At 40.3% G+C, this 15,476-nt stretch overlaps 1 protein-coding gene across 2 annotated transcripts in view; it reads left to right on the plus strand.

Moving 5' to 3' along the window:
- The window catches only part of galr1b (galanin receptor 1b), a 244,086-nt gene that overhangs the window by 68,617 nt on the left and 159,993 nt on the right, over positions 1–15,476 (plus strand). Inside the window, exon 1 of one of the 2 annotated variants that reach the window (XM_051378146.1) lies at positions 1,812–4,753. The exons of the other annotated variant lie outside the window; for it this stretch is intronic. Within the exon in view, the coding sequence (XP_051234106.1) occupies positions 1,860–4,742 (2,883 nt within the window). The 5' untranslated portion in view covers positions 1,812–1,859 and the 3' untranslated portion in view covers positions 4,743–4,753. Of the gene's footprint in view, positions 1–1,811; positions 4,754–15,476 lie in introns of those variants that run through there. 2 annotated transcript variants of the gene reach the window in all.

Genomic DNA, 15,476 nt, shown 5'->3' on the forward strand with positions numbered 1-15,476 from the left:
GTAAGACAGCAGCTCTGCTTCCTGGTCCCAACTCTGGACTGTCAGGTTTTAGAAATAAACTTTGCCATATTTCTAGATAAGAGAGCCGCTCCATCCAAAGTGCGATGGATGCTGTCTCTCCTAATCAGACCAGGTTTTCCCCAAAAAGGCTTCCAGTTATCAATGAAGCCCACATCGTTTGCTGGACACCACCTCGACAGCCAGCGGTGGAATGACGACATGCGGCTATACATGTCATCACTGGTCACATTGGGCAGGGGTCCAGAGAAAACTACAGACTCCGACATAGTTTTACCATAATTACACACCGAGTCCACATTAATTTTGGTGACCTCCGATTGACGTAAACGGGTGTCATTACCACCGACGTGGATAACAATCTTACTGTATTTACGATTATCTTTAGTCAGCAGTTTTAAATATGATTCAATGTCGCCCGCTCTGGCCCCAGGGATACATTTAACTGTCTGTTATGTGTGTGATGGAGCTGTTACCATAGTAACTACAGATTCTCTGCTTCCTGTCTGGTGCTAGAAAGATACTGTTCTCTGCGAGCTTTCTGATGGCGTCTTTAACAACATGAGTGTATTTACAAACCTGACTGATTAGACATAGATAAATCAATAATCAGATTAATTAATGTATATCATTTAAAGTAAATGACTGTATAAAAAAGTATAATCCACACCAAGAAGGCTTGAAACATGAATATCTTTCCTCAGGATTTATCTGAAAGTGAAAATGTGGTCTTGTTTATTAGCATTTCCTTTATTTATTGGTTTATATTTAATAATGAAGATTTTTCAGATTTTTTACTGATTTGTCGTTGTTTGACTTGTTGAGATGGGAACAATGACAGATTGATCAATAATTTATCTATAATAATGAAACAAACATATGTTAGTTCAGATGATAGATTCAGTTTAATCACTAGTTAAGTGTTATAAACATTTGGTATTTAACAGTTTTTTATCCTCTTTTCACTCAGTTAAAACTCACTATGTACTTTATTTAACAAGTGAATGAATAAACACTTTAAACATGTATTTGTATCGATGGATGATTTAATTACTCCTCATTACCAATACACCACTGATTGAATGATTGATTCATACTGATTTCAATCTGTGTCAATTTTATGATTCTGTGTGTGTGTGTGTGCTGACTAATTTGTGAAGGCTTCTTTGTGAATAAAACATTAAAAGCTGTTTGACTTTATTTGAACTGACTTTTTTGTCCTCATATAGGAAACACACATCCATACAGAAACTCAAACTAAAACTGAAAAACAAAAAGGACAGATTAATGCATCTTAATGCACCGCCATGAAAGTTCAGATAAAATGGAAAGGGTCTTTTTAACCCTTTAAGTTCACATACAGTCTTATTGTATCTCTATTTAACAATGTATGCCAAGAAATGAATTAATTATTTTTATCAAAATCCAATCACTTTTTCATGTAAAGCTCTAGTGTGATGATTTGTTGCTATCTAGTGGTGCAGTTGCAGATCACAGCTCCATTATATCACCCTGCCCTAGCAAGAAGGAAAACCACGGCGGCTGAAAAACACACCTCCATCCAGTGTTTGGTTTGTCCGTTCTGGGCTACTGTAGAAATATGGCAGTTTAACATGGTGGACTCCCGCTTCCTCCATAGATAAAAGCATCTCATTCTAAGGTAACAAAAACACAACAGTTCTTATTTTCAGGTGATTATACACTAATGAAAACATACCTATGGATATTATAAATAAATTCAAAGTACACATTTTGGCCATTAATGTCAAACAAACAGAATATGGCTGCATAAAAATCTAATAAAAATTAAAACCAACTCCTCAGTAGCACAAAATAAGAGAATGAAATGTGGGCTGTTAAATATCAGGTCTCTGTCCTCTAAAGCTGTTCTAGTGAATGAATTAATATCAGATTATGATATTGATTTACTTAGTCTTACTGAGACCTGGTTGTCCCACGAGGAGTATGTTAGCCTAAATGAATCCACCCCCCCCAGTCATATTAATACTCACATTCCTCGAGGCACAGGCCGAGGAGGTGGAGTAGCAGCTATATATGATTCGAGCGTTTTAATGGACCCTAAACCTAAACTAAATTATAATTCATTTGAAAGCCTTGTTCTTAGTCTTTCTCACCAAAACTGGAAAACACTGCAGCCAGTTCTATTTGTTATAGTGTACCGCGCTCCTGGACGGTACTCTGATTTTATATCTGAATTCTCAGAGTTTTTATCAAGTTTAGTCCTTAAATCAGATAAAGTAATTATTGTAGGTGATTTTAATATTCATGTGGATGTTGACAATGACAGCCTTAGTAATGCATTTATATCATTAATAGACTCAATTGGCTTCTGTCAGAGTGTAAATAAACCAACTCATTGTTTTAATCACACTCTTGACCTTGTTTTATCATATGGCATTGATATTGAACATTTAATAGTGCTCCCACATAATCCTTTCCTATCTGACCATTATTTAATAACTTTTGAATTCATACTATTAGATTATAAGCCATTAGGCAAAACTTCCTACAGCAGATGTCTATCTGACAGTGCTGTAGCTAAATTTAAGGAGGAGATTCCTTCAGTGTTTAATTCAATGCCATGTCTGAATTTAACAGAGTCCTATAACGACTTTAGTCCCTCTGAAATTGATAATCTTGTCGATAGTGCTACAGGCTCACTACGATCAACATTAGACTCTATCGCTCCTATAAAAAGGAAATTATTAAAACATAGGAGACTAGCACCTTGGTATAACCACCAAACCCGCCAGTTAAAGCAAATAGCTAGGAAATCTGAAAGGAAATGGCGCTCTTCCAAATTATCAGAATATCGCTCAAATTGGCAAGATGATCTTAAGATTTATAGAAAGGCCCTCCGTAATGCCAGAGGAGCCTATTATTCAGCACTAATAGAAGAAAATAAGAACAACCCTAGGTTCCTCTTCAGCACTGTAGCCAGGCTGACAGAGAGTCACAGCTCTATCGAGCCACATATCCCCATAAACTTAAGTAGCAATGACTTCATGAGCTTCTTCTATAATAAAATTATTACTATTAGAGAAAAAATTAATCACCAACTGCCATCAACAGTTATCAGTGGCTCTCCAAGTTCAGGGACTTCTGTCAATGTAAACTTAGATGTATATTTAGACTGTTTTTCTGCTATCGATCTTCATCAGTTAACTTCAATCATTTCTTCATCGAAGCCATCAACCTGTCTGTTAGACCCGATCCCAACTAGGCTGCTTAAAGAAGTTGTTCCCTTAATTGGCACTTCTTTACTGGATATGATTAATCTTTCTTTATTATCAGGATATGTACCACAGTCCTTTAAAGTAGCTGTAATTAAAACCCTTCTTAAAAAGTCTACTCTTGACCCAGGGGTTTTAGCCAACTATAGACCGATTTCTAACCTCCCGTTCCTCTCTAAGATTCTGGAGAAAGTAGTCGCCAAAGAGTTGTGTGACTTTCTACATAACAATAGTTTATTTGAGGATTTTCAGTCAGGATTTAGAGTTCATCATAGCACAGAGACAGCTCTGGTTAAAGTTAATAATGACCTTCTGACTGCTTCTGACAATGGACTTGTCTCTGTACTTGTATTATTAGATCTTAGTGCTGCATTTGACACCATTGACCATGATATTCTTTTACAGAGACTTGAGCATCAAATTGGCATTAAAGGAACTGCCCTAACCTGGTTTAAGTCATACTTATCAGATCGTACTCAGTTTGTACATGTTAACGATGAATCCTCCATAAATACTAAAGTTAGTCATGGAGTTCCACAAGGTTCTGTACTTGGACCAATACTATTTACTTTATATATGCTCCCTTTAGGCAACATTATTAGGAATCACTCCATTAACTTTCACTGTTATGCAGATGATACGCAGTTATATCTATCAATCAAACCCAATGAAATTAATCAATTATCTAAATTACAAACATGTCTTAAGGACATAAAATCCTGGATGAGCTGCAATTTTCTGATGTTAAACTCAGAAAAAAACGAAATTCTTGTTCTTGGCCCCAAAAACCTTAGAGACTCATTGTCTAAAGATATAGTCACTCTAGATGGCATTAACTTGGCCTCTAGCACCACTGTCAGGAATCTTGGAGTTATCTTTGATCAGGATTTGTCATTTAACTCCCACATAAAGCAGACCTCTAGGACTGCCTTCTTTCATTTACGTAATATTAGAAAAATTAGACACATACTATCACAGACAGACGCAGAAAAACTAATCCATGCATTTGTTACTTCAAGGCTGGATTACTGCAACTCTTTATTATCAGGTTGCCCCAATAAGTCCATTAAAACGCTCCAATTAATTCAGAACGCTGCAGCACGAGTACTGACAGGAACTAGAAAAAGAGATCACATCTCTCCTGTACTAGCTACTCTGCATTGGCTCCCTATAAAATGTAGAATTGAATTTAAAATACTCCTCCTCACCTATAAAGCTCTTCATGGTCAGGCCCCTTCATATCTTAAAGAGCTCATAGTACCCTATTACCCCACTAGAACACTACGTTCTCTGAATGCTGGGCTACTTGTGGTTCCTATAGTCTCTAAAAGTAGAACAGGAGCCAGAGCCTTCAGTTACCAAGCTCCTCTCCTGTGGAACCAGCTTCCAGTTGTGGTTCGGGAGGCAGACACCCTCACCACTTTCAAGAGTAGGCTTAAGACATTCCTCTTTGATAATGCTTATAGTTAGGGCTGGATCAGGTGAGTCCTGAACCATCCCTTAGTTATGCTGCTATAGGCCTAGACTATCGGGGGGATTTCCCATGGTGCACTGAGCTACTCTCTTCCTCTCTCTTTCTGCACTCATTCATGTCCCTTTAATGCATGTTACTAACTCCACTTCTTCCCCGGAGTTCTTGTGCTTTCTCGTCTCGCAGGTTCTCATGGATCCTGGTGGAGCCTCCTGCCATGGTCCTGCTTGACTGCCATTGCCAATACTGTTGTTGCTGTGCACCTGTCTGTCTGTCTGTCGCTCTCTCTCTCTCTCTCTCTCTCTCTCTCTCTCTCACCCCAACTGGTCGAGACAGACGACCACCCACCTAGAGCCGGAGGATCTGTCCTAGGTTTCTGCCTTTTAACAGGCAGTTTTTCCTTGCCCTTGTCGCCAAGTGCTTGCTCATGGTGGTACTGTTGGGTCTCTGTAATTAATGTTAAAGAGTTCGGTCTAGACCTGCTCTATTTGAAAAGTGTCCTGAGATAACTTCTGTTATGAATTGGCGCTATACAAATAAAATTGAATTGAATTGAATTGAATTGAACTCAAGGAATATGAGTATACCATCGATCAGGGCATTTTACTTGATAGATCGCAGAACTGGATTGGCATTTCTGGTACAGCCTTAAACTGGTTTCATTCCTATTTGACTAATAGAGTCTTTAATGTCTGCATTGATAATCATGTTTCCTCTTCCGCTCCCCTGGTGTGTGGTGTCCCTCAGGGGTTGGTTCTTGGTCTAGTTCTGTTATCCCTGTACATGCTTTCTCTGGGTCATTTATTCAGCCAGTAACTCCCTCTACACGTGCCTCAGTCTAGCTTCGTTAAATTGTTTTCAGTTAGTCCAAAATGCAGCCGCCAGACTTTTAACCAGAACCAGCCATCGGTCCCACATTACTCCTGTTCTCGCATCCCTTCATTGGCTTCTTGTAAAATTTAGAATCCATTATAAGATCTTACTGATTACATATAAGGCACTTCATGACCCCCAGTTACATTTTAGATCTCCTTGTTCCTTATTCCACTCCTCAACCACTTCGCGCCTTTTTCCATTCCCTGCTCTAACTGCAAAACTAAAGGTGACCGTGCCTTTGCTGTTTTAGCCCCAACATTGTGGACTAGTCTTCCCCAATCACTGAATCTGTGGACTGTTTTAAGCGGCTCCTCAAAACCCACCTCTACAGGCAAGCCTTTTTATAGATCTCCTTGTTTGTTTTCTCATCTGTCGTCTTTCTTTTAATTTATCCTTCCCTCTTGTTTTATCTTCCTTATGTTTGTATTTTTTTTTTTTTTTGCCTTTTATTGCCTTTAATTCACAGTGACAGCTGAAGACAGACAGGAAAGGGGGGTAGAGAGAGAGGATAACACGCAGCAAAGGGCCACAGGTCGGATTCGACCCCTGGGCTACTCTATTTGAAAAGTGTCCTGAGATAACTTCTGTTATGAATTGGCGCTATACAAATAAAATTGAATTGAATTGAATTGAATTGAATTGAATTGGGCCGCTGCAGGACTCAGTCCATGGACGCCAGCTCTACCAACTGAGCTAACCGGGCGCCCTATGTTTGTATTTACATGCTCCCTATGTTTGTTTGTTTAGGTATGGTTATACCCATATGTTTATTTGTTGTTTGTAAAGCACTTTGGATCTCTGTGTTAAAAAAGTGCTATATAAATAAAACTTTACTTACTTACACCGTACTCCTTATAACATTATTTACAGAGACCCAACAGTTCCCACCATGAGCAAGACCTTGGTGACGGCGGCATGGAAAAACTTCCTTTTAAGAGGCAGAAACCTCGGGAAGAGAGACATGGGGTAGAGTGGTAGAGAGGATGAGTGGTACAGAGAGAAGGACAGGGGCAGAGACAAAGGTGCACAGCATCAACAATAGCAACAACTATACTAGTAGAAATGACAGATGATGTTGATGTTGATGATGGCAATGACAATAGTCACAGCGATGGAAATAATACAAGTACCTGGGAGTTCACATAGACGATAAACTGGACTGGGCTAAGAACAGGTGGCCAGCGCTATCCTGTTTGCTGTTGTCTGCTGGAGCCAGGTTGGGGTAACGGACGCTAACCTACTCAATAAACTTATCCGCAAGGCCAGTGACATTGTGGGAGTGTCAGAGAGGAGGATGTTGTCCAAGCTTCATACCATGTACAGAGTGGCACAGGAAGTCATTCCTGCCTGTGGCCATCAAACTCTTTAACTCCTCCCTCACAGGGTCAAAACTTTGTAAGCCTTGCACAGGAGGGGGATAAGGGGTCAAAACCCCTCTTATCTTGGAATGTGGTAGTATTAACCAAAGACTTCAGAGAGAAGTTTATTAAAGCTCTTTTTCAGGTGCTGCACACCAACCTAAACAAAGACACAAACACTGACAATAAAATCATCACAATCTTAAAGACAATATCTGGACAGGGACTGCCAGGGACTGAGGTCTTCATTCTGACCTTCCTGGAGAATCTCCTTAAAGTGGTCACTGAAGAAACAGAAAGTGAAAAACAGGATACACCATCTCCTGCAGGCAGATGGTGTCTGGAGATATTATTTGACTGTGTGGAGAATTTCCAAGCATCAACAACTACAAAAGAACTCTTCCAGATAGTTTTGAATATTGAAGCACAAAGACTTTGCTCACCAGCAGAGCCTTAAACCTCGTTGGAGCATTAACTGACCACCATCATGATAAAGACTGTATCTCCTTCATGAAGATTTTACATTTAATGGAAACATATCAGGTTTCTACCAAGTGGACAGATGAGAACAAATCTATCCTTAAGCTTTTATTTTCATCTGAAACTAATAATCTTATCAATGATTTAGAAAATAGCCTTAAAGATGAAAAGGAAAAAAAGCATTGACTCTTTTTGATGAAATACAACAGATGAAAGACATTGATGAACAGACAATGAGTAAATCATACAGTGTAGTAACTTATGTAACAAACCTGATCAAAACGGGCGAAATCAGAAAGCACACAGATGTACAGCGAGCTAGGAATCTGAGTCACAGCACTGACACAGAAGACCTTCAGGAAGTCCTGGCAGTCTTATGCAATGCTGTACACCTGCAGATGGCTGAAGGGAAGTGGTGGCCCAGAGCCACTCAGATGATAAGGCGTGGGGGGGGGGGGGGGGGTGTTAGCAGTCTGACAGCTGATGGAAAAAAGCTGTTCCTGAGCCTGCTAATTCGGGAACAGAGAGACCTGTAGCACCTCCCAGAGGGAAGGAGAGCAAACAGTTTGTGTCCTGGGTGGGAGGTGTCCCTAGCAATGCTGTGTGCCTTCCGCAGACATCGCTTGCTGTGGACAGCCTCAATGCTGGGGAGTGGGAACCAGTGATTCTCTGGGCAGTTTTCACCACCCTCTGCAGAGTTTTTGCAGTTCTGCAGTTTCCATACCAGACTGTGATGCAGTTGGTAAGGATGCTCTCGATGGTGCAACGGTAAAAGTTCACCAGAATCTGAGGAGACAGATGGGCCTTCTTGAGTTTCCTCAAGAAGAAGAGACGCTGGTGAGCCTTTTTAATCAGGGTTGAGGTGTTCAGGGTCCAAGAGAGGTCCTCAGAGATGTGGACACCCAGAAACTTGAAGTTGGGGACACGCTTAACCTCGGCTCTGTTAATACAGATGGGGGTGTGTATGCCGCCATTCTTTTTTCTGAAGCCCACAATGATCTCTTTGGTCTTCTTGGAGTTGATGGCCAGGTTGTTGTTGGTGCACCAAGTCACCAGGTGTTGGAACCATGTACAGGTGTGCAGTCGTAAGTGAAGAGGGAGTAGAGGAAGGGACTCAGCACACAGCCCTGTGGGACACCGGTGTTCAGGGTTAGGGTTGAGGAGGTGTGGTTGTCTAACTGAACAGATTGGGGTCTGTTGGTTAGAAAGTCCAGTATCCAGTTGCAGAGGGAGGTGTTGATGCCAAGGTTGCTGAGTTTGGTGATCAGACCAGAGGGGATGATGGTGTTGAATGCTGAGTTGAAGTCAATGAACATGATTCTCACATAGGTGTTACTGTTGTCCAGGTGGGAGAGGGTGGAGTGTAGCGCTGTAGAGATGGCGTCTTCTGTACTCCTGTTCTGGCAGAAGGCGAATTGGAGGGGGTCCAGTGTGGGTGGTAGGCTGGTTTTGAGGTGAGCCAGGACCATAAGCAATGATGATGTTGTAGTCACCTTCAAAGAGACTATGCTTGGCTCAATGCCTCAAAGACTTTCAGAACAAGAAAAGTAAAACTTTTTAAGTTTTCAGCAACACCGTACAGGGATGGTTAAGTACTGGTTCAACAAGCTTTAACCCAAGGGAGTCATGACAGAGAAAGATCTTACCACCATAACTGACTGGATCACAAACAAGGGCTAAAATGATCAAAATGATCCACACAGGAACCAAGTCTCCAAATTTCTTTAATGAAAAGGTGAGATCACATTTAATGTTACTAAAATAAAACATATGTACAGCATTTATATAAGAGTGTTTGTGGTCTTATAATAGTTAATAAAGGGTGGTACATGCAGTAGAGCCACATTGTGTCAAGGAGCGGTTTGTCAGATTTGAAAATGTTACCAGTGGGAAGCGAGCCGATGACATTGCAGGTCTTATCATCCGATTTTGGTGGAAAATGAATGTGTGGGTAAAGTTGTGGCAAAGTGTTATGACGGCGCAGCGGTCATGTCTTCTGGATTAGATGGGGTGCAGGCTAAAATTAAGGAGAGAGCACCCTTGGCTTTATTCATACACTGCTATGCACATCGGCTCAATTTAGTACTGACGCAGGGGGCCTCAAAGCTTAAAGAATGCAAGATCTTTTTTGCCCACCTCAATGGCCTTGCTGCATTTTTTTCTAGATTGCCTTGGCGCACGCAACTACTGGATGAAATCTGCCAGCGGCCTCTCCCTCGTGTGGCACCAAAACGGTGGCAATACACATCCAGAGTGGTCAATGTAGTCTTTGAGAAGAGAGATGCTCTAAAGGAACTGTTTCAGCACATTCTGGAGCATCATGACGAGTATGATGAGGACTCTGTGTGCTGTGCTGATGGATTTAAAGCACGTCTGGATGATTTTGAGTTTTGTTTTTTGCTTCACACCTTTAATGGCATTTTTTGTCACCCTCCCCGACCCCCAGAAGTTTCGGACATACCAGAAAAAATTCCCGCATGCAGCCTTCTCCAGCTTAACACAGAGCCACAGAGCACTTTTCGATTTGTCTCGGCTATGAACAGAACTGACTGTAATGTATGCCATGGGTGATTTTGCAGGAAAATCTCCCACTGATCTCCTTGACTTCCTTCAGCAGAAAAATCTGAGCGAGAGCATGGGGCAGTTGTACACATTTGTGTGCTTGGCGGTGACCATCCCCGTATCCACTGCTTCTGTCGAGCGGACATTTTCAGCCCTAAAGCGAATTAAAACTTATGCCAGAAATACGACAGGGCAGGCTCGACTTTCAGCATTAGCTTCGATGGCGATAGACAAGGACTTCTTGGTGGAACTGAAATGCACGGGTAATCTGTACGACAGAAAGGAGGAGGATAGAAAGGAGGATGGATTTTGTGTACAAATAATTTCGGATTTTTGGTGAGTTAAATGCTGCTAAATAAGGTTATTATTGATTCTTTTTTATGTGTGATGCAGCTCTAGCTGCAGTAAAAGAAGACTTGTGCACCCCAGGTTTGTTTCTTAAGTAAAGGCATTTATTCTGTCTAGACAAGTTATGTATCTAAGATGCAACGGCTCTTTATACTGCATTTCTGCAAAATAAGATGGTTTTTATAGCCATAAAATAGTTATTGAGGGGTGGATTGATTCAGACGGAGCACTACTGAAGGCCTAGGTGTGAAATGCATGGCTCGCCACTGCTTCCTAGTGACCTCGCTTGGCTGACCGGGCACCTGCAGTTCTATGAACTGAATTTGTTCCTCCAACATCTTTGGAAATATGTGATTGTCCTTTTCTGCACTGGAGAGCACTGTATGTGAGACTAGTGAGTGTTACATTTTTTTTAACTAACATTCCATTACGTATGTACATAAAGTAACAAACGTTACCTGACATACTTATTTGAACCCAAACTACAATAACTTTCTAAACCTATACAAGTAGTTTTTGTTCCTAAACCTGACTGCAATGTTTCTCAGTAAGCTTTTATTGTGAAAGTCTAACCGGAGGTTGTGTATTTATTATTGCTGAGCTTGGTTTATCTATAGAAATGATGCTAGAGAGATATCTACAGCGTAGGGCCACTGACCAGGTGGCAGTACTTGACAAGTTGGGAGTGAGAACGTGTTGCTGACAGAAGTTGTGTGCAGCCACTTCCTCCTGAGTCTGTGGGAGAGTTAAAAAAATAGATATATTTACATTGAGTGAAAAGGTACACATTAAAGGACCGCCCTTACACTGTAAACTTTGCATTATGGTGAGCAGTTGACTAAAGTGGATTTGTGCTTTCTTTACAGTGTATGGACATTGGAGAATATGAGTGGTGAACAAGTACAATGAAAACTACAGAGATCTTCCACCCTGATCAACAGACCTGTCTGGATACATATCAGGAGGACTGCTCTTCCTTTTGGTTAATTCAAAATACATTTACTTGACCTTTTAACAGGGCCTCATTATAGACATTTTTTTTACTGCTTGTCTGACCTTAAAAGAAACTTCAGCTGCTCTCACCATCTTGACTGTTGTGATCTTCACACTGTTTAGTTTAACCCTTAAGGATGCTAACTGAGTGTGGCGTGAGTTTGGATTAATGACAGATTCTTTGATTTGATTGATTGATTGATTTACTTGGATTTATTTGATTACTTTACTTTTCTTCTCATTATCCCACGTGGTTCCTACCAGTACTTTTATACTTTTTGCTTTTATGTATTTAAGTTATATACATATATATTCTTGTCATAAAGTCCTATACTTGTTCTCCTTAGTTTGTATGTCCTTAAGTTTTTTACATATCTGAATGCTTTTATACTAATATTCCTTTTTTAAATGATTAGTTCTTTGTAGGCTGTTAGATCCCGAGTTACCCCCGTATAGGTGGTACTGGACCAGCTCTCCGTTTAAAGTGTCCGAGTCTCTTGCCTATGAGTATTACCCTACTAGGTTAAAAAGAGGACTATTTAAGCTGGTGGAGAGTCGACACGCCTAGCTTCTAACTGCCTTCAATCGAACGCCTACCCTGCTCACTCTAGTGCAGCACCTGACCGAATGGCCCTAGAGTCAAATACCACACTAGTCACGTCCGTTAAACGGCAGCTTTCCTCTTATTGATCTGTGCACTTGTTAGTTGCAAGGATTACTTTAGTGGCTTGTACAGTAAGCCCCAAGGGTCTGTTTAATTTCTTCGGCTAGAGTAACCGTTAAGTTGATGAACACACTACCTAATAATTACTGCCTGATGAGATATCATAAATCCAATGTCCACAATTTATTCTTTAACTTCAATGGTTATATTTATTGCAAGATTTAGCAAGGGCCAGCATACAGCATACATTGATTCATAACTGATTGTTCACATCTACTGATAAATATTAACTAGGTTTCAGTTAGTAAGTAAAATTGTTTAAATTTCAAACCCCTGATGAAAAGGCTTGTAGCTGAATGGTCGAATGTCCAGCTTGTAGAGACTTAGACTTAGACTTAGACTTCTCTTCATTGATCCTTTTGGGATGACTCCCGCGGGTAAATTGAATTACCAGCAGCTTACAAAACACTTGTATAAAAAAATAAAAAATAAAGAGGTATAAAAAATACAGTATAAGATAAACAATAAACTCTTAGCTAAATATCGAAGGTAAACAATAAACAGTAAAAACAATAAATGCTTAACTAACTATAGAAAGTAGACAATTAACAGTAAAACAATAAACTCTTAGCTAAATATATACAGTAGAGATAAGAATAAACATAAAATTCACGGAAGATAAAAACAGATAAATAAATGTACAGACCTGTATAGAGGATAAATATAGATAAATATATAGGACTGTATATGGTATTGTGTTATTGTAGAGAGAGAGGGAAGAGGTGTACAGGCCGATACCGTTCTTCCTTATGGAGGACTGAAAGTGCCACAATTAAATAAATAAATACACCATTAAATAATTACTTAAATGTGTCATTAATTAATTCAAATTGGAATGAAATACATAAATGTGATATTAAATGTGTCATTAATTAATTCAAATACCGATTCATTTAATGTAAAATACATAATTATATAATTATTTCACTATTTACATTTACATTTCATGGTCCTGCGTTGCAGTGCTTCATGAATTACTTAAAACTGTCAAAGCCAGCCATCAAACTCAGAGGGTGGGGCCAACGCGAATCTAGCCTGATCCATTGCTTTGGTCTGAAGTAGAGTGCCTGGAAGAACTTCATGAACTTTCTAGGGCAGAGGTCGCTAACAGGCGAGTCTGGACCCAGACACCGTCCTATGCAGACCCAGACCTATAATCAATTAATTATTGAGGGATTCTAAATTTTGACGGGGAGCTTCTATTTTAACCAGCACAGCTTTTCTAGTCTTTACGGTATTTGTTTAGCAGATCAGGAAGCTCACAGACCAATCGCATGCTAGTTAAGCCATCCCACGTGATGCTGCTCAGCCAATCAAATCTGTTTAAACAGCGTGACTGAATACAGAGATGAGAGCGATGAGAGAGGAGAGACAGATGGAAAGAGAAGTCACAGATACATTGAGAGGAAACGGAGAGATGAGTGAGCGAGAGACAACAGAAGATTTATGGCGCTCTCTAAGAAGAGAAAGGTGGATAGAAAATCGAGCACATAACCAGTGTGTCTCATGTTCAGAGACCGCGGCGCTGATTAAAAGTGCCAGTGTGAAACGCCACTATGAGACAAAACACAAAGTATTCATCAAACATACCCACTCAAGTCTGAACAAGGTCTCAGAAAATAAGCAGGCTCAGATCCCAATATGATCAGTCAACCAGTATCCTGACCAGTGTTGGGAGTAACGGCGTTTAAGTATAACGGCGTTACTAACGACGTTATTTTTTCAGTAACGGAGTAATCTAATTAAGTACTTTTCCCATCGTTGCAACGCCGTTACCGTTACTGAGAATGTAAAGTGGCGCGTTACTTGCGTTCCTACAATGTGGTGAATGAAGTGCAGCAGTGTCAGGCTTTCTGACAGCCACACATCAGCTGCCGGCAGAGGGCAGGGTGGTGATGATGATTGGCTGGGTGGGCGGATGCCAAGACAGAGACAATGGCGACGATCCAGGGAAATTCAAAGGTAGCGATATCAAACTGGAAGTACCGACACTACTACTCGCTTACTGAAGTTAAAGGCAAGAATGTTTATGTAACGTGTGAATTTTATTTTCAATATTTATTTTTTATATATTTTTATTTCTATGCATATGGCCGGCTGCAATCTATTGAGTTCAAATAAATACCAAATGTTCTAAAATACTGTATATAGTGTTTTTATTCTTTATTCAGTGATTATAAACATCTTTAACTTATAGAAGATGTTACAGAATGGAATTATAGACCATAAAAAATAACGTCACAGTTACTTTGCTGAGTAACTATTACTTTTACTTTTACTGCCTACCAACTTTTGATGGGTGAGTTTGACAGATTAAAGTAATTCATGAAGCACTGCAACGCAGGACCATGAAATGTAAATGTAAATAGTGAAATAATTATATATGTATTTTACATTAAATGAATCGGTATTTGAATTAATTAATGACACATTTAATATCATATTTATGTATTTAATTCCAATTTTAACTAATTAATGACACATTTAAGTAATTATTTAATGGTGTATTTATTTATTTAATTGTGGCACTTTCAGTCCTCCATACTTCCTTGCTTGCTGTACTGTTGGTTGCTGTTGAAACTCCCGACTTTGTGCAAAGTCCGCAAAGTCTCTGACCAGTGCAGTCTCTGATGGCAGGGTGAACAAAAGAGTGATCCTTGGTGATCAATTGGAAACCTGAAGCCGGGTGGAATTGGTTAATCCTCCTCAGCCCACCGCTCCCGTCTCGGCTGTAGGTTGTTGGACTTCTCTTTCTGCGATGATGGCTTGTTCATTGCTCTGTCTCTTGAGTTGAAATTCTAAGTTCAAAGACGAGTTGCTCCGATGTGGTCGATCGATCAGCAAGTCTTGAACCCGAGAGCCTGCCGAGGACTAACCACGATCCTCCCGGGGCAGTTCCTTTTATCCCCTTAGGGAATTTGCTGTCACCTCCTCTTCTGATCATCAGTGTCCTGTGTGCATAGTTCTTCCTTACTTGGTATGGTCTAACTTCCCTTTTTCTCTCAGCCTCAGGCAAGTCTGGACATGTCTAGTTGCTCTACGACTTGCCTTCTAACTCGTAGCTCAGTATTTCAACATGATTTGACCTTTTGGCCTTTCTTGCCATAGTTCTAACTTAGTTATACATTTCATTTCATACATCATTTTGGGCGGCTGTTGCTCAGAGGCAGAGCGGGTCGTTCCTTAATCGGAAGGTTGTGGGTTTGATTCCCGGCTCCTGGTGCCACATGTCAAAGTATCCTTGAGCAAGATACTGAACCTGAAATTGCTCCTGATGCCGTGCATCGGTGTGTGAATGTGTATGAATGTTAGTTTCTGTTCGATGGACTTTACCATCACTGAGTGAATGTGTGTGAAATGGTGAATGTGGCACGTAGTGTAAAAGCGCTTTG

This window comes from Dicentrarchus labrax, unplaced genomic scaffold (genome assembly GCF_905237075.1).
Source record: "Dicentrarchus labrax unplaced genomic scaffold, dlabrax2021, whole genome shotgun sequence".
In the NCBI taxonomy this organism is placed as follows: Eukaryota; Metazoa; Chordata; class Actinopteri; family Moronidae; genus Dicentrarchus; species Dicentrarchus labrax.